Source organism: Accipiter gentilis, chromosome 9, assembly GCF_929443795.1.
Source record: "Accipiter gentilis chromosome 9, bAccGen1.1, whole genome shotgun sequence".
NCBI lineage: Eukaryota > Metazoa > Chordata > Aves > Accipitriformes > Accipitridae > Astur > Astur gentilis.
The window spans coordinates 25413836-25438142 of record NC_064888.1 but is presented as its reverse complement, the minus strand read 5'-3'; the positions used below and the strand labels follow the sequence as shown (position 1 = coordinate 25438142).

At 38.9% G+C, this 24307-nt stretch overlaps 2 protein-coding genes across 7 annotated transcripts in view; one reads left to right on the top strand and one right to left on the bottom strand.

Moving 5' to 3' along the window:
• PLCE1 (phospholipase C epsilon 1) overlaps positions 1-5025 on the top strand; it is a 165165-nt gene extending 160140 nt beyond the window's left edge. For all 4 annotated transcript variants that reach the window (XM_049809586.1, XM_049809585.1, XM_049809584.1 and 1 more), the window contains one exon: positions 1017-5025. The gene's annotated coding sequence lies outside the window, so the exon portion shown is untranslated. The remainder of the gene's footprint in view (positions 1-1016) is intronic.
• Positions 3151-24006, bottom strand: NOC3L (NOC3 like DNA replication regulator). 3 transcript variants are annotated; one of them, XR_007507167.1, is made up of 22 exons: positions 23927-24006; positions 22394-22601; positions 21852-21978; positions 18823-18980; positions 18655-18711; positions 17470-17600; positions 16679-16840; positions 15821-15914; positions 15436-15611; positions 15090-15218; positions 14495-14626; positions 14088-14168; positions 13405-13505; positions 12873-12945; positions 12732-12795; positions 12573-12644; positions 11427-11608; positions 11069-11197; positions 10328-10425; positions 8401-8485; positions 6435-6659; positions 3151-3171 (listed from the first exon to the last, which is right to left on the bottom strand). XR_007507167.1 is itself a non-coding variant. In XM_049809602.1 (21 exons), the coding sequence occupies exons 1-21, from the start codon at positions 23933-23935 to the stop codon at positions 6528-6530; spliced, it is 2400 nt and encodes a 799-aa protein (XP_049665559.1). In that variant the 5' UTR covers positions 23936-24006; the 3' UTR covers positions 6424-6527. The 3 variants fall into 3 exon arrangements, 1 of the variants encoding a protein (XP_049665559.1); XR_007507166.1 differs by lacking the exon at positions 3151-3171 and adding an exon at positions 5124-6020; XM_049809602.1 differs by lacking the exon at positions 3151-3171 and having other exon boundaries at positions 6424-6659.
• Between the last annotated feature and the right edge of the window lie 301 nt (positions 24007-24307).

Sequence of the window (24307 nt, the reverse complement as noted above, 5' to 3'; positions counted from 1 at the left end):
ACTCTAAGCAATCATTTAATACAGGGTTTACAGAATATTTTTCAAAGTTGTGGTTGGTTAAACCATAGCAAGGTACAAGGGACTGACAGAAAGATCCATTAAAAGCCTTTTACATTGGTATGCATCGGCATGGTAAGATCAGCAAGGGCTCTAGTTATTTATTATGGCATTTGCTACAGTGAATCAGAATGGTGTGAAGACTGGAGTTTCACCCACTTTCTCTGCTCATTTGAAAAACAAACCCAAAAAATTGCATCCTGGTTGATTTTATAATGTGCATTTTAATCAACTAACTGTGCTTAATTAACAATGTCCTGTTACTCTTTTGCTCTGGCCCAAAGTAACTGGAAGTATCCAATAGAGCTTTTGTTAATTTTTATTACATGCTTATATCATCAGGATTGACGATGATCTTTTTGGTTAAAACAAGTTCATAGTATTAATTTCTCTCTGTGGAAATTCTGCCAGAAATGTTTAAACATTTTTACTATCCTTTCTGTGTCTCTTCAATTTCTTCCATCTTGCTTGACTGACTTAAAACAACAAATGGAATACACAACATAGACTGTCCTGTTTACAGGAAGATAGTACATGTAACTTGTCCACTGATGTACACTAACCAGATATTTGCATAGTGCTGTTACAGGTCATTGTAAATGAAGAAATCTTTTTCAGTGTTGATAATCCCATCTCACATATGGCCAATTTAAGATTACATTTTTCTTTCCACATACACCTAATTATTAAAGCATTATTTGACATGCACTGGCATACTATTGCTAAATCATTACGTTAACAGAATTGAAGTAATACTTTAATTTGCAAAATATTTCAAATATGAAGGCACAAATTTGATACCTTATTTCTAGGCTACTATTAAAATCCTAAATGTTCAAAACAATCTGAATTCAAGAAAAGTAAATTATGGAGAGATCCCCATCACATTCCCTGTTCTTCTACATTTGTTCTTTCATTTTTTTGAAAACTGGAATTTACATCACTGAATCTTTCTGCAGTGCCTTTGAAGGAACCTGCTGCGGACTGAACTGGTCAGCAATTGTGTGCCCTGTCCTAAATCCAGGCAATGCTGCTGGATTAACATCCAGAATCTGGGAATCCTAAGTGGGATGCCATAGATTCGAAAGATGCCTGTCAGCTATTGGAAGATTCTCCTCTTCCTGTATCTTCACATCTGCAGATTCTCAATAGGAGGATGAAGAAGTTTTCTTGGACTGTATGTTGTAAACAAACATGTATCGTCACCCTCCCCTTTTTAAACAAAAGATAATTTTAGCTAGTTGTCTCTAGGGAAACTGAAGGCAGAGAACCAGTGTGTTCTTTTATGTGTATTATATTAAAATAATGCACTTTTACCTGGAGATTTCTGTTAAACACTGTGTTAAGTGATTGTAAAGAGATTTAAATATACTGTAACTTCCTTCGCATATCTGTTTAACTTTGGTGAATATACACAAAAAGCTCAAATTATTTATGGTTTATCTACTTTAACAAAATAATGTACAATAGCTAAATACACCTAACTGGTAGTGATACTCTGACAAGGAACAACATTTTCTTCTTATGAATTCTAGTTTTCCAGGCTTGTGTTTAAAGAAAGAATATTTATTATCATGTTCCAAAGTACATGCCATTGTATAATATATTTATCATATACTACTTTTTAGAAAACGCATAATTTTTACCTCTCTCTGGATTTAGAGGAAAAAATGTTTGAACTTTTCTGGTTTAATACCCCAAACTGACCAAACTCAAAACAATGCATTGATAAATGTAATATTTCAAAATTTTGAATTCAAAATACATTTTTCCATACAGTCAGGAAATGTCTTTTTACCTGTCTGTTAAACCCAGAGAGTATAAAGAGCTCTTATACTATAACTCTTGACGTTTTTGTTTACATAGAAACACTGTTGTAAAGTTTTATGTTTGCTGAATTCATCTTTTGATATCTAAGTTAGTTGTGGTTGTCTCTTTTTCCCCTCCATGGGCGTTACTAACATATTTAGTTAACTAAAAGAATCCATACCAACTTAAAGGGGCACAAACAAAACAATTGCTCCATTTTGTCTCCCTAGAGCAATCCCTAAACAAAGCATTTCAGTTACCTGGTGTGACTACATCAAGAAATCCATGAATTACAGGAGTGATTCATGTACTCCATTATTCCACATCAACTTCAGCACTTGAGTACAAAACACTGCTGCTGCTACGCAGCTGTATCAGGCAATGGATAAAACAGCAGTGTAACTAAAATGAGGTTTATGTTTGATAGTGCAAGGATGAAAGGGAAATAAGTTACAGGCAGTACTCCTGTGACAGCTAGCACCCCCACCCGCCAGTAATTAGAAAATGAAATAAAAGAAAGCAAAGTCATTAACTGGCACACAAGCAAGCAGAGAGAACCTGCATTCTGTCACCAGAAGCTATGAAGTCTTTCACTATACACTACAGAAAATTCCTACAACATAGCCATTACCAAAGCAAAAAAGTGCCCTCTTGAGGTCATTTCCAGCTTGCAGGAAAAATAACCAAAATAACCAGAGACACACAAAAAAGTCAAATTTCCCCATGGTGTATCTATCTTCCCAGAGGCCATGCATTTCCCACTGCTTATCTTCAGTACTGATGTAGCAAAACAGCATTTCGCAATTCAGCACTATGATACAATTAAAATCCTAACCACCTCCTGGCTCAGCCTCTTCACTTGTGTGTTATGAATTCTAACTAGAGAGCCAGCCTCTCTTAAGTATGAGGTATGCTCTCTCCCTGCCCCACCCTCATGGCACATGCATAATGCAAGACTGATAGCGAGTAAAATGTTAAAAGTGACAACTTATCCATAGTTTTATATGCAGTTTGCTTTGGAATACTTTGGAATTACTGGGAAATAGTTACATCAACCTACTGCACAATTCAACTAATGCAACTGGTTTTTTTTAAATGTTAGTTTCATTCTCTCTTATTTTAACACTAGCAATTTCACATCACTAAGAATTTTTTTCTTTTGGTGTTTTTATGGCATTTTAGAAACAATACTTACTTTCCTATGGAGTTTACCCTTACCTGTTTGGCTTTTTTTTTTTTTTTTTTTTTTTTCTTATATTGAGTAAAACTGAAAATTCTTAACATCACCTGTAGTATCACAGTAGCCTGGAAGACATGGTTGCTAATTCATTAGATTCAACAGAGGAAGTTCTTACACCCATGTCATCATCCACTAATGGTTTTGTCACATAGATTTAAAAAGGAAAAAAAGCCCTTAGGAAAATGTCACATTGTGTAACACAGGTCTAAGACTAGCCTCAAGTCTAGTGGCAATTTAAAAACAGTAGTTTTGTACTATTTATGCTAATACAATAATTTTCTAGCTGTGGGAATAGTTTATTAATATAAGTATCTTCCTCATCAAAGACAAAAGCTGCTTTTGCTGCTGTTTATCACAGTGAAAGAGAACAACAAAATATTTGGCTATTAAACCCCCCCCAACTTTATAGGCATGTAGACATCTGGAATTGTGTAAGGCTACACTGTTCCAGAATTTTCATTAATGTACATATTTCAATTTCAAGTTTAGGTATTGGTAAACATCTGAGTAAACTTTTGTTGGTGAAATGTATATATTTTGGGGTTGGAAAGGAATACAGTATCCTTCCCTTTGTGCTGGTTCCAAGTGTCATAATAATGAAATAATGAAAATACACCACCAGTTGAAGCATTAAAGGGCTGGGGGGTGCGGGGCGGGATGTTAACTTTTGTGAAAGCCCAGTTAAACCAATTTCATGTGCTGAGTTGTTATTCTAATAGGAAAGTTTATTCTGCTTAGCCACAGATTTTATTTCTGCAGGAATACCTGTCCACACATTCCTATGACAAGAAAGACAGACTGGTAGAATAACTTTGTCCCTTTCTGTGCTTTTGGCTGGGCACGGACATCAATTAGGAAAATACATTCATTTTTTACATTACAAACTATTTACAGGAAGCTGCTTCCAGGATAAAGTTTGAAAGAAAGGAATGTAAATAATCAACACCTTCCAGAAACATGCAGTCTGTGTTCAGTTTCATGCTGAACAGTTTACAGGTGGAAATCTCATGCTCTATTGCCTATTGGCAAAAATACAGAAGTATTTTATTCTGTACTATTCTAAAACCACTGTTACTTTTCTATCAATTTCTCATATTTTCCTTGTGTAGCATGTGCTGCTTGCAGTGGTGTGACACTATGGGACAAAAGCTGGGCAGCCACAGATCCTGGCCTCATTGCAGTACTGCTCAGTTTACAGGAACTGGGGCACACCAGAAGGTACTTCCTATCGCCTGGAGGGTTTCCTGTATCTATCTTACTGATCCCAAGTTTAGTAGTTATAAGGATAAAAAATATTATGTCAGTTTTAATTTTTAAAACCTGGTCATATTATTTTTATTGCTACAAATCTTACTAGATGATATATCTCAATAGCCATCTTCAGAAAGCCGTCTGCTTCTAGAAATCACGTGCTTTCAAGAATTAAAGACTTTAACATGGAAATATCTAAGTATTTCAAGAACACATTCTCTTACATAGTTTGTCTTTAAAAAAGAACTTGCTGGTAGCTTTACATTTCAGTGAAAGGTTGAGTCTGCAGCTTCTGAAACTGAACTGTCTGTTCTGCTCTAGCTCTCTGAATGCTTCAATTAACATTTGGTTTTTAATCACTGGCTGTTACTAGTCCACTATAAAACTCAGTTTACTTTTAGGGTAGCCCACTAAATGTAACAAACAATGGTGGCATTTTTCCTGTCTGTGATAAATATTTTGTAACTTCAATAGTGATAGACATTTGGCAGAGTTAGCAAATTAAACACAAAAATAAACAACAGTAAACAGATTTCGCTCCAATACATGTATAGGATATTTCAGAATGACTTAGTTGTACAGTTGTCTTCATCTGCCTCTTAAAGCATGTCAAAGTATTCTGACAATGCAACGTCACTACGTGCCAGTCTTTATATTGTTTGGAAACTATGTAAAATGAACAATTTTAAAAGTTACTTTTCCACCTGGACTATTTTCTCTCTGCTGACTTGAAGAATAAACTTGTATTTGTATATGTTGTAAAAAAAAAAAAAAAAAAATGGTTTAAGATGTTGACTCTTTGCTTTTTGCCTTCCTGAACTGACGAAGTACTGCAAAATGGCCCCCTTGGAATTTTTCAGAATTTAAATCACATCCATAGTTGCAAACACTCAACAACTAAAAAGAATTACTCAAAAGCTATGGGAATGGCACCCTAAACAGATAGAAACACATGTATTACCATCAGTATTATGTAGGCAGTTTTGTAATCTACATAGTAAAATATCTATTTTCTAATCCATTATTAGATAGATGTCTTCCAAAAATGTTTGTGAATTCATGTTTAACTACTTGAAATTTGGTGAACTAGTCTGATTAATACTAAAAAAGTGTATTAAAATAAATTACTTATAAAACTATCTAAGAACCATAAATCAGGATAAATGACTAAATACCTAGAGAAAAAGAAGTATTTTCTGATTATTGTAAGGAGGTTAAGCGACTTGAACAGAAGCTTTGCAAAACTTACAACACGTATCATTATCACGTCATAGACTAAACACTACAAAATGTATTAGCTGCCAGCCAGGGACAGCCCACCACACTCCCCTGTAGAATGGAATTCACATAAAGCCAATACTCACTTTTAAGTTATTTCATATATTTTACTTACTGTTTGCAAAGCCAACATGCAGCTGAAAATGGATTCTAAAACAACCAAGCAGTAACTAATATTTGGAGAATGGGGAGAAAATTACTTCCAAGATAAAAAAAAATAATAATAAATTAAATTCTTACCTTTAATTTTTCCAGTATTCTTGACAGCAATGGTTTATTGAAGACATTGTAGTAGAGCATTCAATCAAGATGATAGCTCAGAACTGGAATTCAGTAGTCTCAATTTGCCAATACCAAGATTCATCGGAGGGAAAAAACCCCACCACTTGCAAAATCATTTCAAGATGAGATAAATGGTTAGAAAAACAGAAAAAATGCAATATATATTCCAACTTTCTAGGTATCTTAAACATCAAAACCATCAATATTATGTTAAAATTTCCAATATATTTATTAATTTATCAACAGAACCCAGTGATTTTTCAGAAACACATATGTCTATATTCTGTTATAAAAATTAGAAAATATATAAACAAAAATACTATAATGCATGGTTAAAACAATTCTAAAACGACTTGGTTTTGTGTCTTTTTAAATTACTGATGTGAATGTTTATTGTGGTTCCCAAGCCTGAGCACATGGGCTTGGTGGTTAAGTGGAGAGGCCTTGTAACTCCGTGTGAGGAAAAGCATTTCCTCAAACATTTTTTGTGTGTTTCTATATTCAAACAAAAGCCTACTTGAATTCCTTTAATGATGAGTGGATATCTCTTTCAGCCAATCTTCCTCCATAATTAAGAAGCCAATTGAACATGACTGATTGATAGATACATTTACGAAAAGGATGATTCCTTCAAGTGTTTAGCAAAATCCAAGGGTTTGTGAACAACAGTCTCACTGATGTGGTGTTGCAGCTGTTTGTTTAGCTCTTCATCTATAAATGAATCCATTTGTGAGAATGTATCCTGAAAATTACAAAATATTAGTTGCATTACTAAACAAGGCCAGTACGTGTTTTCCATGCATAGCTTAAATTAGCAGTCCTGTTTCCCTCCCATGCCCCAGGTCATCTAGACTAGACCTATGGAACTGGCAGCTCATGTATATCTAGTATGCCAGTAAGTTTCACTTGGCTAGCAACAAAGCCATGTGTCAGGCAGTCCTTCATAAGCTCATGGTTTTCGTGAGGATTTTTTGTTTTGTTGTAAGCTGGGCTTTGGAAGAATACCTACTACAAATAGCCACAGCTTCCAGCTCTGAAGGTGCTTACACGCTGCTTCCTGTTCAACACACCTTATAAAAATAAATCGAGCATCTCTTATCAAAAGGCCAGTGAAAGCAATAATGCTAACAGTAGAGGTTGTGAGTCAGAAAGGAATGCCTTGACCCTGCCTCAAGAGACCCCTTCTGCCTGCAGCCAGATTGGGAGCCCTCCATTCTTTCCTGGTGCTCAGATGGGGACAGTCATGCACATGATTTATACCTCCCTGTTAAAGTCCTAACACTCACAGAGTTGAGTACTTTGTGCACTCGGGGACAAATATCCTCTCTCTAGTGGTACACAGGGAAAGGAAACTCCAATTCAGAGCTTCTGTCAGCGGGGGTGGGGGGGAAGGTGCTGACAGACAATGGCAGCATGGCACACAGAGACAAACATGCAGGACAGATAAGGTAAAACTTAGATACTGCCAAAATTTGATAAATGAGCCAAACAGCCAGAAAGCAGGCAAGACCCCAAGGTAATTTTCCCAGTTATGTCCATTATAACCACCTATGGACAGTCTGTTCTGTTACCTTCCTCTTTCTTTGTTTCTGCTGCCTTAAAGAGCTTGTGCATTTCCTTATTCAAGCCCTATACGAATCTCCTATCTGCTGTTCCCAGCCTTGTTCTGTCAGGGCTGCTAATCTAACACCCTAGTAGGACAGACACGTCAAGAAGTCATTGTGAAAAGACAGAATAATTAAGTACAAATACATTTTTGGAAGTTGCTTCTCTAAAATGGAAAAAAAATTGTGCTCTCAAGGCTTTAACTGACATTAGAGTTACAAATTGGAGGCACTAACAAGGTTAATAGGTTACAATGTTTTCATTAGGAAGAAAGAAAATTAATTACCACTTTTTAAAAGGACACACCACTCACTGGACATTTAATGGAGGTTGGCATCTGGAACACATCCAGTGCTGAGGATTTAAAGTGTTCACCCATTTCTCCTCTATATATTAGCTCTTTGTTCCCTTTGAATTTACACTTTAAAGCTATAAAGTGACACTAATGGGCATCAGTATCCTTCTACATACTGAATGAAAGGCTCTGGAAATCCAGCTACCCACACTGGGGAAAGAGAGCTAGCTTTTTATTACTGCTTTTTGAACAAACATTAGTTCATCATTACAGAAAAGGGACAAGAAATCTGCACTGAACCACTGCAAAATGCAAAAGAAGGTAAGTAAAATAATAGCTACCACATTCATCTTGCTACATTAACTGATGCTATGGGAGATGAAACTATTCATAGAGCTTGTCTTCCTTCTTTATAGTCAGTGCTATCTTATGCCAGTTAAAAAAAATACTTGACACAGAAAGTACAGAAACCAGAAAGCCAAACTAGGTGCGCTAATGCCTGGGCACTGCACAGTGAGCCAGCAGATAGAGGTTATATTGGTATATCATGGTTAAAAAAGGACACAGAGCGATGAGATGGTACCTTTCTTCTGGGTGTTACTGATGCAACAGGGGGATTAAAAGTCATTCCTCTCATACTGTATGCCTCAAAAAGTTCTGTAGCAGGCCTATAGCAAAAAACACAGTGAAAGAAAAATGCCTTTAGATACATTTTCAAATAATACATCACCAAACCAAGAGCAGCTTGTCCCACACATGCCATTCACACCCTCCACCATGCTTTAAGGAACTCCTCAGAGTGATGAGCATCACCTGGAAAAGATCAGAAGCTAAGAGCTGGGAAACAATGCAAGTAAAATGTGTCTAAATTCTCAGCTGGGGGACAGAGGAAGAAATGGGAGACAAGAAAACCCTTCTGTTGGCTTGGCAGAGCTCCAAGCAATTGCTGCTTGCCTTGTACATATTTGAAAAAGTAAAAAAAAAAGTTGATAAAGGTTATCTAGCTGATACAATCTACTGGAATTTCCAACAGTTCCTTACCAACGGGTTTTATGAAAGCTAAGCAGCCACGGAAGAACCAGGAAGACCATCACATGGGAGAAGAACTGGTTAAAAGACAAGAAACAGAGGTCAGGAGTCTATGATCAGTTTTTGCAATGGCAGGAAGAAACTATGAGGTCTGTGCCAGGACCTACGCTTTTCAATACACTCAAAGATAAGCTGGAGAGTACCAAGTTATTTGTGGCAGTAAGAATGAGCTGCCAGTGAAGAACTGCAGATAGACTGTGTGAGATGGTTGGTAAAATGGCAAATGAAATTTAGTGTGGAGAAAAACAGAGAGAAAAGCAATCTCAGCTTCACATAAAAATGATATGCTCTGAGCTGACCACTATCACTTAAGGAAAAAATCTTGTTATGACAGGTACTTTCATGGGATTATGACCTTAATGCTGTTTGCAGTTGAAAAGAAACAGAGAACAAATAGAAAATAGCTACATCAGTGTATAAATCCACAATCACCCACATCTCAAATATTGCATCTGAGTCTCCAATTTCCTCATCTTGAAATACTTGAATTGGTTAAAGTTCAGGAACAGACAACAAAGATGATGAAAAGTATGGAACAGCTCCTGTCTGGGCCGGATCCCTTCAGCCAGAAGAGATGGTAGACTGACAATATGATAGAGGTCCACCAAGTCATGTGAGGCACAGAAAGAGTGTATTAGAGCAGACTGTTATTTCACCTCCCAGAGCAAGAACCAGGGACTGTTAAATGATGCATGCTGGCACTAGGTTCAAAACAAAAGAAGGTAGGTCTTAACATAATGAGCTGTGGACTCATGGAACCCTTACCAAACAATGCTGTATTTGCAAGATGTGTGCTTTGGTTCAAAGGACAATGAAGAGTTTTGAAAAGAATTCCATGAAGAGGTACTAAACAGAAAATGGTATCAGGTTCAGGAAATCTACCAGGCTGAAACCAGTCGGAGGCTAGGACACTGCTCAGAGCATCTGTCTTATATGCTTGCCCTGTTTTTACTCTTCCTGAGGCACCTGCTTCCAGCCACTGCCAAAGACAGGATGCTGAATTAGATCCTTAGTCTGAACCAGAATGGCTGTTCTTATGTTTTACCATACTATGGACATTACGCTGCAACGTGGTTTCCGGTTTACACTGGACAGTCATGGTTCAGTGATCCTGATTCATATTCAGATCAGGGCTGCTACTGAGGAAATGCAGATATTTTGCTCCCGTGGGAAGAAAGCACACTGCACTTTGAGATTTTTTTACCCTTGTCACAGCCTGGCAACAAGCCTCAAAAGAAAAGAAAAAAAGAGGAAAAAGCAGCCAACATGTTGTACTGGCAGAAGAACAAACAAAGTGAGTTTGAAGAACAGAATCTTTTAATTTTACAGATAATTATTTTTAGGGATTCCTTTAATAAAGTATGAGCAACAGCATCTTTTCAGGGCACTACTTCTAAAAACACAACTCTTTGATAACTGACCTTTGGCTCAAATCAAGTGAAAGAGCTCCTGAGCCTTCAGTTGGAGCTCCAACAATAAGGTGAGCTGCAAATTTCTGCACTGTTGGATGATAGTGTCTCTGAAAGAAAGGAAGAAAGAAGGCAATTGACCGAGGGATAAGGGATAATGTATTTATCATGGATTCTCACATTTATTTCCATTACAATAAGATGGAAGGTTCTGCTTTTTTTTAGACAGAGAAACTAAGCACCCCAAAATCAGTCAGTTTCTGGAGTTAAGTGAATGAGAACACCCAGTCATACATTTATTCACTAGTATGTCATGCTGTGAGCATAACTCTCCACAGTTAATCTAACTCTTACTCCCAGAAGGCAGGAGAAAGAGCAGAGGAAGCCATCCCCAGGCCCCAAACTCTAAGCCCTGGCTGGAATGACAGAGCAAGGTGTCAATTGCTCCCTGGAGAAGGGCTGGACTGCAAGGGAACTTAACAGATTGAAAAAGCCTCTAAAGGAGTCTTATTAGGCAACCTACAGTAAGATCCAGTGTGGTACTATCATAGGGGCTGTGTAATATCCCCTTTTGAGCTCACTCTTTCCCTATACCACTGTGCTGCTCTTCCTCTTTGTATGGAATAGGCTCACATGGGACAGATTTGATTGATAAGCCTGAAGACCTCTTGTCTGTTTGTGTAAAGCATATAAACATTTAGCAGCTATTTACTGCTGACTTTTGCTTCCCAAATCACTCAGCTACTCACTAACCTGCAGTAAATGCAGCTCCCACAGAGCTGTGTTCTGAGCATTGCAATGCTCTGGTTCATCTAGTTCTGGAAGATAAACTCCACTGCCTTGAGATTCGTTGTCTAGTAAGAGGTCCATCTTTGGGAATGTCTACAACACACACACACACAAAAAAAAAGACTGAGTAGCTTACATTACACGTCCAATTATAACATGGTTAAGTTCACTCCATGTTATTCAGTCTCAGCAGCATTTAAGGATACTCTGTTTTCATCACTCCTGTTTAAGATGCTTCAAAATATTTTGCATAAAATTGATTTGTTCAAAAATCCAATAAACTTTAACCAGTAAGCTAAAAATTCCAACAAGTAAAACTTACTTGCATTAACACCCTGTTTGTTGCCAAGATGCCAACACTGGAGTTTGGAAGTACATGAAGAGCAAGTGTGGAAAGTCGCTTTAGGAAAGCAAGAGCTCGTTGCTGGGAAACTTGCTTTCTCCGCTTGGCAAACATGACATCCAGGCACTGGAGCACAATCTCTGTATCACCATTGGTACCACCTCAAAAGCAGAATTTCATAAAAAGAGTAAATAACCATTTCGAGGAACATCGAGCTAAATACTCTGGTATTGACTGGAACCTGAGAAATAGCATGAAAGCTAGGAGGTTCAAACACAGCACTAATGCGATACAGACATAAGCATCCATCCTTTTTTGGTAAAAATAGTCCAGCTTTGAACAGAAAAAATGTATCACTGTTTCTGTACTCCTTTGTAAGAAAACATTTGTTCCATCAAAAATGTCTAAACATTAGAAGCAGTTAGTGTTTTAACCCTAAGTGCATTCATTATATCATCTTTTATGAATTGTTAAATGGTGCAAAGATTTAGTCTTTTACCCATCCAGAACTGTACATGTTTTTTCTCAATCTTTCCTCTCTAGTGAATATACATTTATGAATTTAATTAAAATTGTTAATTTCAAACTTTATAAATATCTTTTTTCATAAACGATTCAGCTTCTGGGAATTATTAGAAAATTTAGATTAGAAAATTAGAACGTCAGAATTATAAAAATGAGAAATACAAACCAGAAGATTTTAGAAAACAGAATTTAAATTGTAATTATTTTTTAAATTATATTACAAAAAATTAGAGATTTTTCTCTATTAGAGAAAAAAATAGATAATTTTTAAAATGCCACTAAAAGAAACAACTATAAGTCAAAAAACATAAACCGAGGACAGGATAAATGCTTATCCAAGATCACATACTTAGAATTCCCTAATGAAATGACATGATTAGAACCTGTTGCCATGTATTGCGGTAATAATTCTGGCGTTTGTATTGCAGTAGTGCAATGTGCAACTTGAGAAAAAAGTACATTAAAATAGACAGTAATCTCATCAGAACTCATGTATCTTAAAACAACTGTAGTTTAGTAACACTATATTAAGGCTATGATACCAAACAAGCAGAATAAATATTATCTAGGTAAAAAATGAAAATAAGAATCTGCAGTTACCTGCATGTAGGCTGAACAGTGTCTTGTAAAGATGTGTGTAGAATTTCATCGGATCAATGTTAAGAACATCACCTATTAACATAATCCCAAATAAATACATTTACTCCATTAATTTATCAGAGAATATTAGACAAAAGTTTGTTTTTAAAGATCTCTTACCTTGACCAGAGAGTATATGAAAAGCACTGAGAATGCAATGAAGACTCTCACGATAGCTTAAACCCTAAGAATACAAAACTGATTAAGTACCCAAAAGAACATAATTTTAAGGTAACTGTAATAGAAGCTCGCTCAACTTACCCCAGATGCAATAAGAGAATGAAGGACAATCAGCAGGTCATCAAAAAATTCCACATTTATCAGATGAGCAAACCTTGAATCAAAGAGATTTTTGTTTTTAAACTATGACATTATCTGCAAACTCCATTCAAAGTATTTTGAACTGCCAAAATCCACACCTTAAAAGCAGAGCAAAATCAAATGCTGAACATCTATTATCTTCACATAGATGGATGATTTAGCCCCCCAGCTGCTCATCACGGCCTCCCTATAGCTCTAGAGACATGCTCATGTTCTTCAGGAAGTAATCAAACAAAAAAAATGGAATCACATCACTCCCTGCTGGGTTTGCATTACATCATGGGAAATTTCACATCACACTGAAATATGTTTAGAAGTAGGTGAAGACTTCAGCTGAGATATAAAAGAATTTCAACCAATTTGTCAGGGACCATCTTCTCCCACTGCTTATAAATCCCTTTCAAAGTCAAAAATCCCTTCAGTGCTTTATGTCTTTTCTAACACACACAAAAGAAGGTGGACCAGTTCTTACTTTGCAAGACCTTCTAGCACAGCTGGCAAAAGTGGAGACTTCTGAGCTTTCTTCAAGATTCTAAAGTAAGTTACAAACACAATATTCAAGGTCTCTGTGTGCTGAAGAAAAGAAAAGAAAATACTTAAGCATGGAAAACAGACATTTCTACTTCACTTAAACTCAACTGAAAATGCTCCTCTGTCCAAGCCTGCATTCAGGCCTTCCAAACCAGTCCTGGCACTGCCATCTCTGCTCTTTTTATGCTGAAAAGCTCAAGTCCTCCTCTCCTGCTCCCTACTCTGTCCCCTCACGCTCGCCTAGCTAAACAGCCTCTCTTACCCCTCAGTCCATGCTAGCCACACTCTTCCTTTGTCTAAAGGCCACTCTGAGAGGCTGGTAACAGTCATTACATAGTGTCATATGGAACAGGGCACCTGGAGGACATATGTCAATGGATTCAAATACCTGTTTGTGCAAATAACAGAAGGAAATAGGAATGGCTAAGTTGGCTTTCCTGGGTAAACTGAGAGGGCCTGGTTTACTAAAACCTAGACCTCTGGCACAGGCAAAATGTTTGTAAGCTGCCAACATTATCCAGAGGTGTGGAACGCTGACAGGTTGGAATGGAGAGGAGACACTTGGTTACAAAAGGGTTAGGAGCTGCTATTTTGCAAAAATAGGAAAATCTCTAAATTACTTACCAGCTTCAGTTTTTTTTCTTTACTTTCTGACGCTTCTGCTTCCAAGAGCTCTCGTTCCAGTTTCTCTTCTGCTTTCTTCCACTGAAAACATACAGTTGATTTGAAGATAACAGATTAAATGTTTCCAACCAGCCTGGATATCCAGGTTCCAAAGATACCCAGAGAACAAATCTTCCATGCCTGGCGAGTCGCTTAAGTTACCCTGTGATGCTACAGGGTAACCAGCTTAGATATATTCCTTCCTATCAGAAACAACCAGTTCCCTGTAGAACCTCATAAATGTTCAATGCAAACACTAATCACTGGTGCTGAGAGTTAACAATGGCAACAGGACAAGTGCAATCATTGCTAGAACAAATTGCTAGATAAATTCACTGAAGTAGAGCATGAGAAAGCACAGGTCATACCTTTCTTTGCATTCTTGAAAGATTTTTTCTTTTCTCTTTGTAAGTCATGAACTTTTTCTTTGGTGCAATGTCTTCAGAATCTTTTTGCAATTCTACTTCCTTAATTCTTAAATGAAGAAATACTTTTAACACCTATTGTAAAATAAAATAAATACAATGCAAGGTGATCCACAACAGAGGAATGGAGGGTAAGAAATCCTGAATTCCATTCCAGCTAGTGGGCTTTGCTGGTCAAAGTTTCTTCTGTTTACTCCTCTCCTGTTCCTTCCTACCTTTATCTCTCATCTCTGATCCCAGTTCCTTCCCCAGCACTGTCCATTTCTACCCACTCCTCCATTTGCCTCTCTCAATTCAATCCCTGCCCAACAACCCACGTCTCTGTCAGGATCTGATCTCCTCCTCCCAGTCTCCTTCCCTTGCCCCATATCTCTCTTCCTAACCCTCTGGCTCAGTCTGCTCCCTAAGCTGCCTGTGTTCTGACAGAGTGAGAAAATTCTGCTTGTGTATAGCCAACAGCTGCACTAACTTGAACATTCAGATTTTTTTTAAACCATTGACAGAAGAAAATTGTGTAGTACAACAGAAAGACTCTTACCTCAGGTCTGACATCGTAATTTCTACCCCTCACAAGGCCAGAAATGACCTTAACTACACCAAGTGAAGCATAGCCCAACTTGTCTTGTTTAAAGAGCTTCTTAACTGCCTCAAAGCACAGTTCAGAAATCTGAAAAGTGAATTCAAACATATTTTTCTGTAAAGCCAAGTCCACCACAACAGCTAGTTGGTAATACTGATGGTATTTACTAATTAGAAAGTGGACACAGCCAGTGAAACAGCAAAAAGATATGGCCAGAAGGTCTGGATATTGTGGAATAAAGCTCAGAAACAGACTATTTTTCATGCAAAACAAAAACTCTTTCCCTAATCAGAAAATCACTTACCATTTTTGATGAATCATTCATGAGCGGAACAATGAGAACGATAATGTTATTGTGGAAGTTGAAGTGGGGTAGGGCCACAAGCAGCTCACACAGACACTTCACTGCTATCTCTGCTAGACCTTTATATGCTTTTAATGAGATGACATTGCTTTTCTTCAACTTCCTTTGTTTCCAATCTGCACAAAATATTATTTTTAGTGACTACTGTTCAGAATGTAGGGGAGCTTCTAAATATTTACATATTTAGTCATTGCAGGCATTCTCCTGCATATTTTATGCAAGTACTATTTCAAAGACAGCAGGTAGCATTCAATCAGAGGAGGTAAATTGTGATGCTGCAAACAATTTTGCATTTACTACAAAAAATGGGAAGTGTTGACTGTACCTTTAATTGTTTGTTCCAGATTTTCCAAGTAAAACTTATACTGGCTTACAAGGCCTTCTTCAAATTCTCTCAGTTTCTGAGTTTCTTTTTTAACCTGTAAACATAACACAAATAAAATTTTATTTGGAGAGCTAAATCCTGAAATTAGCCAATGGTGAAAACACCCGAAGTTTTAAAACAAATATCAGATACCTAAGTAGTTTTTTCATCTAGACAGACATTCCTAGAAACATATTAAAAACAAAACATTTCTACGTATTTCTATACATGTTCTTGCGCTCAGAGGGCTTTTTCCAACTAGGCCTATTTCATTTATAGAGATTGAAGTGAAATTTTCAACTAGATGTTATTTTAAAGCCATGACTCTAAACTGCACTACCTTTATTCAAGAAACTTTCTCAAGAATTGGTTAAAAACAAACTCCAGAAAACAAGCTACTCTGCATTTGTTCAGCACATCATTAAATACATTTCAAAGAAATCTGTGCCAGTTAGGTGACAATGTTGCATAATTTGCTTTCTTTCTAGTTCCCTTCAGTGTGACACAAAACACCATCTTATTCCAAGGTTTATAATGAAAGTCACCCAGGTCTGGTATACTACTTTCATATTTTTTCCCTCCGTTACCACCAGCATGTCACCTACTTATTGAAGGAAGTACATAAGAATTAAAGGTTCACAATGAAGACCTCTGCCCTTGAAAGTGTCACAGTTTCAGAATTTCCACAAGTATTTGTGTATTTGTCACCCTTCACTCAAAACTATGAATTCATATTAAACAAATCAGTATTAGTATCTGGCATAACTTAAAAAAATCTGAACTACTCACAATACTCTACAAAGAAATTTGATATTTCACCTTGGTAGCTTTTTCTGCTTCAGTTAGAGGCCGAATTTTGTAAGAAGGCACAATATCTTTGAAAACCTCCATTAAAGAAACCATGACCAGCTTCCGAACAATCACAGCCACATTAGGATCCTGTTCCATCAGCATGGCACGCAGCTCCTTCAACTTTTTAATCTGATTAAGAAAAGAGGCACACAAAGTCAGCTGATGATCAGCCACAAACCAATCTACAAGCACAACATACATTTCAGCAAAAGTTTGCCATAAGAAACATGCCTCGTTTTTAAATACTAGAAAGAGAAAGCCATTACCTCAGCAGTTACTCAGACACTACTTAGTACTGCATAAAGGGCCAAGAAATGCTAGGTATCCCAACAAAATTTTTATCTTGGGAATGTTCAAACTATCCTGCTATTACAAACTTTCACCGAATTACAGAAAATTATTAGCATATCCTGAAACACTGAGAACTGTCAGAAACAACCACTAAATAAGAGCTTAAATAAGGGTCATGCTTAAGGAACAAGGTAATTTGGATAGGAAATACCACAGACAGTATTATTCCTAAACCCACAAATATTCAGAGGGACAAATTACTCCCAAACAGCAAAGAGTCACCTGGATCTTCAATTGATTCAAATCCTTTGTAACAACCTATGGCAGCAGTGACAAATGACACAACACTGACCTTTTTCTTTGTTCTACCCAGGTATTTTTCTGCTTTTGCTATTGTTTGGTCACTTCAGATCTTTATTTATTGACTTACTGCACAACACAGGCACACATGCATGCATGCTACCTACATTGCTGTCTGGCTCAGAGAGAATGGCAGATGCTAAGGCAGCTATGTGCATCTTCCTTTCCTGCAGCTTTTGTCTCCTTTGAGCAGCCATTTCCTCAGGAGTGAGAACAGGCAGGGGTTCTTCATTAAAGTCTAGCACAAGGTGCAAGAGTTAGAAAAGAGGGTCACTAGGGAAGCCGCTTTACAAATACCGCATTGGAAACTACAGTTCTAGATACTGCATTTCAGATGGGTAACACGATAACCCCCCACATAAGAGTAACACATGCAGTTCCACAGTAAAAGAAGCTTTAAGAATGACCTTGCTAGGGCTTATATTAACCCAGAGATTAATTTTGCTCCAAAATCTTATGCTTTCAAGAAGAAATGCACCAAATGTTTCTGAATCTGCAAATGGTATTCCCCAAGTACAGTGGGAACAGATAAACTCAACATACGGCCCCAACTATGCCAAGAAACTGCAGTGCTCTGCAATTTGCAGCAAATTATTCACTATTCACTTTTTCTTTTAAAATACAATTGTTTTATTTGTGTTTTCTGAGTATTATTTTGCTACAAGTATGTCCTTCCTCAACTTCAGATTATATTTAGAGAATAATGACCCAGAAATGGCAGAGTTACAACTGCAATTGTCATTTGAATATGACTCTTAACTGGATAGCAAACTGCAAATTGAAATCTGAAATTCCTGGTATTCTGATATTTTAAGTAAAAAATTTCAAAGACAAAGACAGATGCTTTTAAGCACAAGTCTGTGCCCTGAACTGCATTTCAAAATGATCGCAGAGTAATCAAACTAGAACCACTGCATATATTCTTTATGTAAGACCAAGATTTCCCTTCTCACTAGCAAAGATGACACAATTGATATAAGGAACTTCATGCAAACATCAGTTCCAGGTGAAAATAAAAATAACTTTTAAGGAAGAGATTATGAAGCCAGCTGTTCCTCAGGTCCTGGGATCCTAACAGGTAAGAAAGCAAGCTCCGAATCACTGTTACGCTTTGGGGGCAACATAGTAATAAACATATTCAAAAACACCCTAAACAAAATACACTTAAATTAAAAACTTCCTTAGGGAATAGCAAAGTACTCTTCAGATATGTCAGTGATTTGAAAAAAAAACCCAAACCAAACCACCACAAACCAAAAAAACAACAAAAAGCAAACATGATGTTCTATTACCCTCTTCTTCCTCCATTTCTTCTGTATCCTCTTCTTCATCCTGTGCAATATTGAGAACTGCAAAAATAGAGCGTTTAGTGTCAAGTATGTAATAAACACTGTGGAATTTTAAAAGAATACATTATACACATCTTGGCTACTGTACCAATTCCAGAATCTGCGTCTTACCTGGTTTTTCCATAGTTTGGGGAATAATGCCACCCTTGTCTTTGATGGGGAGCAGATGGATGACTTCTTTTTCTGGCTCAGTCTGCATGTGTCTTGGCACCTTCTCATATTTGTCAATCACACTTTCACGTTTCCGTTTTTTGACATGAACAGGTTCACTAAAAAAATACAAGGCAAACTAAATGAATTACCCATCTAATTAGACAACAACCATGTATGACAGTATACTAGCTGGATTAAAAGTCCACACTTAGAAAAATAAATAATGGCTGATCTTATTAAGTGGAATGTTTGAGCATGTTCACCATTGACAGCACCAGTCACCACTCAGTCGAACAATGTTAATGTGTATCCATACAGAATCTTTGAATTCAGGACAATGCAGTGCTTCCCATCTCCTTTTTATAGGAAACTAAATGTGAATGGAGCAAAGACAAAATGAGATTTAGTTGATCTGGCAGGGCAGCCAACTCCATGAATTTTTAAATGTTGGCATATGAGTGTAAACACAGACATGCATGCAAAATCCTTGCATTGATTTTGAATTTACAAAAAAAAAATAATTAAATGGTGTAACTGCTTATAGTACAGGCACATGAAGTGTGTTATCTGTTATATGCCACATGGTCTGTCTTGTAACAGGAACACTGCTTTTGTTCTTGTAAGGGGCAGAGTTTCAACTACGGACATCTGAAGGGCTCTGAAAGCTCTGGGCTCAGAGACTGCTAGGCTTCAGAAAGTAAAAATCACTTGCACGAGAAGTAGTTTTACATCCCAGAGTCTACCCAGATTCCCTGCACACATGACACAGTCACCCTACGCATGCATTGTAAGGACAGTGCACCAGCCTCAGCCTTGCTGTCCCTGTGCAGACCAAACCTTTCCTGTGTACCCAAATCCTACTCAATGAGCACAGGAATTCTATACATCTGTGATTGATCTGTTGAGCATGAAGAAAATACAGCTGCTGTGAAAACAAGGGAAATTCTGCGTCAGACCACACATCTGGGAACCCTAGTACTAGCTGACAGGTTTTAAGATGGCACTGCTCCCATTCATGTAGCAGTAAGGGACTTGGGGACCCTTCAAAGTAAGGCAACAGTGAACAAATCAGCTGAACCTTGTAAAGGCAAACATCCTCTGGAAACATGATTTCAGCTCTAAAATATTAAAAATTTTGGAAAAGAGTAAGGAAAATACAAAGATGCAAAACAGAAACTATTAAGATATCAGCACAGCCTGTCTCTCACCTAGGCCAGAGTGCTGTTTTACCTGCCTCCCTCCCCACTGTGCTCCCCCACTGCATGAGCAGGTGCCCTGGCAGGGCTGAGGCTCACTGAAAACCTAACCCTGCGCAGTCCTGCCATGAAGGACTCCACCAGCAAGCAAGCAGGACTAGGACCCTCTCACTGGACAAACAGTCCAGTGTCTTCCTTAAGATATCCCACAGCCTCACTCTCCCCTACCGTGCCTTGATGCCCTGACCTCCCAATCCACACTTAACCAGGATGTAATAATGAGTGGGTCAGTGCACATTTTTATTTAACCCTAGTCCATGTTAACTTTTACCACTACTACTATTGCTTTTTTACTCTGCTCACTGGAAAGCCTGTGTCACACCCCACTCTCCACGGATAACAGAAATAATGCAGTGTGGTGTACCACCCTTTCACAGGCTATATTTCTAAACTGCAAGTAAGTATATAAGAACACAAGTATTAGTGTCTGTGCTAACATGAATACATAATTTGTAAGTGAGGTAATATTTAGCAAGATGTTATGAATGATTACAGTTGATCAAACAGATTAAAAAGACAAATTTTCCAGTTTAAGGGAACACTATGAAAGGAGCTAAAAGCTAATAACAGTAAAACAGGTAAAAGAGCTATTACTTCCATTGTGGTTTTCCACCATTCTAAAAATGCCTTGTCATAATGAATGCAAGACACATAGAACTGCATCTTGCAAAATGTCACTAAATAAAAACACACAATAAATTTTGAGTTTTGCAAGACTTGAAGCTAATGTGACACCCAGTTAGTTTGGGGGGAGGGGAAGGTTTAAAGTAAAATTCTTTTAATTCAAGAACTTGCAATGCGGCTACAAGAGACCATACAATAGAGTACAACACAACTGCAATTTTGGAAATAAAAAGCCATTTACCACTTTCCTTAGAAACTAGACTAAATTATTAATTAGTAATTAACAATTTGTACTGGAACTAGCAAAAAAAAAAAAAAGCTAGAAGAAATGCTCTCTATTATTGAAAACAATAAAAAAACACTTTTTGCTCACTTCAACATTTAGTCTGAAACAACCGCTTCCAGAACTAAAGAAAACTGAAGTTTACATGGAAAATTAAAACCACTCTACAGCAGCTAGGCATACAGAGTCTTTTCACATTCACCAAAAAAGGCAAGTTAAGATTTTCAAACAATCATGTAACCAGTCTACTCCGCAGAAGCATTATTTGTAAAGACTTACAATTCTACAACTAGAAGCATTATCCTTCTATGTATTTCATTGCGAACTTGACCTAACACCCTGCTCCAGAAAATTGGTAACAAATTTTTTGTATGAAAGTTTTGGTGTCACATGTGTTTACAGACATGGCTTCCAGAACCTTTGGGGTTTTTTAATAGCAATTAGCAATGCAACCTGGAAAGTACAGTGGCCCAAAGTCCAGGGAACGTCCCAAGTACTCTACACAGAATAAAAGACTCTGCATACAGATTAAAGCATTTCTTTCAGTTTGAGGAATGCTACTCATTTCACAGCCAGGGATCTCATGGGAAGGAACAGTGTGCAGAAACAGTACCCTGAAGGTCAGGCAGAGCAGGTGAATGTACTGATACACATCAATACATTAATACTGAATGTACTGACAGACTAAGGAAACACTAAACCAGAACAGCAATGAAACACCAGACTGAAAGCAAGATCCTGATATTCGTATATTACATATTAATTACATAGTAACCACACAAAGTTGAACTAGTACAAAAAGTAGACATCACAACACCACTCACTTAGAAGAAAGATCTCTGGTTAGAAAGGATGCTTTTTGAGCCAAATCCTCCATTAATTTTAAGTCATCTTCATCCATCATGTCCAGTGGAAGAGCACCTTCTTCCTCATCTTCTTCCTGTTTTCCAACTATTTTAGAAGATGATGTGTACAGATTAAGATTCCATATGTATATTCAAACTTGGAAACCTAACCCTGCCTACACTTGTGAGACCATTTTACACTTTACTTCAACCTGGAGCTCATCAACCTTCATGCACGTGTTTTGCGTTATCCCTGAAAACTGCCCCATTATTGTAACATCCAATAACGATCAGAGCAAATGCACTTCTGCCATCCCCAACCGTCAGATCTTGTTGCCAGCATGGCTACGTTTTATATTTTTCTTAACTCTCCCTTTCCTTTAAACAAGAACAGCAATTATTTGCACACAGAAAGTGAAATGTTGCTTTCTTGATACACAATTTTACAACATGAAGCAGCACGATATTTAGTAACCCTCATACCTTTTTGCTTACAAAAATAACTCTGAGCAAACACTTACCAACTTGTTTCTTCTTGCACTCTTCCAATGGAAAAGGTTTTCTAGAGATAGCATCTCTGACAGCCTCCCTTAACTTCTTTTGTTCTTTTCGATACTTCTTAGCAGCACTCTGCTGCTTGTATTGTTTATTCTTTAATTTGTTGTCAAGTTTTATTTTACTAGTTCTCAGTAACTTGCGAAAGCTTGGAACTCGTTTTGTGTTTTTTCTCTAGGAAACAAACAGAAAACTACAAGTAACTGACACGTTCATAGCCTTTGTGAAATTTATTTCACTGTTTCAGATCTCATTAAGTCGATATTTCTAACAGGGCTGAACAATGTGTTTCTTCCAAACAATGTCATCAGTTAGCTCCAAATTTATCCAACTGTGTTACATTTTTAAGAGAGACCTACAAAGAATGTTTTACAGAAACATTCTTTGACAACTATTTATTAAACCTGCTGTCTATCACTTTTGGACACACGAACACTCAAAGTATGGTAAACAGATTGTTAGGGCACGGTTCTTTGCCCTGTGCGCTCCCAAGCACTCTGTCTCCTCTCTTCAGGATGCTGTTCTTCCCCAACACACAAGGTACAAGGTACCTTAGAGCACCTTAAGCTACTGGTACAAGGCCACAGCCTCAGGCAAACGTCCTCCAGATGAGGACTCTCCATGAGCAGTAGCTGCATGGACGAGACAAGGCTGCCCACCGCAAGGCTCAGAACAGCACGATGCAGAAGCTGTGTACGTGCCGAAACTGCAAAGCGCTCCCAAGAGCGTTCGGGGTGGAAACGGACGCAGCACACCTTACCTACTGAGGGGCGTGGGAAGGCAAGGGCTGTGGAGAGAAAACGGGCCATCGTATTTGAGTCTTGGTGGGGGGAGATGCGTCCCTTTAGTAAGGGTACGAGTGGCTGGACCAGCGTGTGGCTCCTCGATTGCGGAATTTTTGTCAGTTCACCTTTAGCTTCCTGCTCTAGTTTTGACTACTGGGAAGGTGCTGAAGAGACAGAAGCAATGCCGACGCTTGCCCCTGCACCACAGACGCAACGCTGAGCTACAACAGCTACAGACAGCCCTGCCCCTGCCCACAGGTCAGCTCGGACTCGGCTTTTCCTCTCCCGATGCCACCTCACCGCCCGAGTGCCTGCGAGCAGGACACGATGCAGACCACCCCGCTCCCCGCTACAGCTCCCACGCCTCGCTCCTCGGTATAACGAACAGCAGCGATTCATTGCCGCTTCTTCCGCGCCTCAGCCTTGGCAAAATCACCTTCGCGAGGGGGGAGAAGCGAACCTGCCTTCTGCCGGGAACCCTCCGGTGAGGGGAAGAGCTGCTGCCCGCCCTCGCCACGCCGCATTTTACCACCCGCCCCCCCCGACGCTGGGAGCGTTGTCGTTTCCTACAGCCCCGCGGGCCGCGGCAGCGCCGGCCCGAGGGCAGGCGGAGCCAGCACAGGCCGGCAGCCCCCTCCCGCGGAGCCCGCGGCGGAGGCCCGAGGACCGCCGCCCCCCCGTACCGGCCCGCCGCCCCCCACCGCAGCGCCCTACCGGCTTCATGGCGGCGGCCCCAAGCGCGTGCCGTGCCGGAGTCGTGCAGCGGAAGTGGCGGCAGGGGGCGGAGCCGAGCCCTCCCCCCGCCCCGCCGCCACAGCGCCCCCTGGCGGCGGAGGCCGAGCCGGCTCCAGCGGGCGGGGCGGCAGCCGTTGCTGGGGGGGGGGGGGGGGGGGGGGGGGAGGGGAAAGGGCTGCTCCCACTTCAAAAATAAATAAATCTTTCCTTTAGAGGCTCCACCCTCTGCCCCGCACCTAAACGCTCCCTCGGGGAGCACAGTTGTCCGCCTCCGAGCTCAACCCCCGAGCCACAGAAAGAGCCCACCTACCCGCGAAGCGTACTGGCCCGCCCTTCACCTCAGCTCCTCAGGGAGGCAAG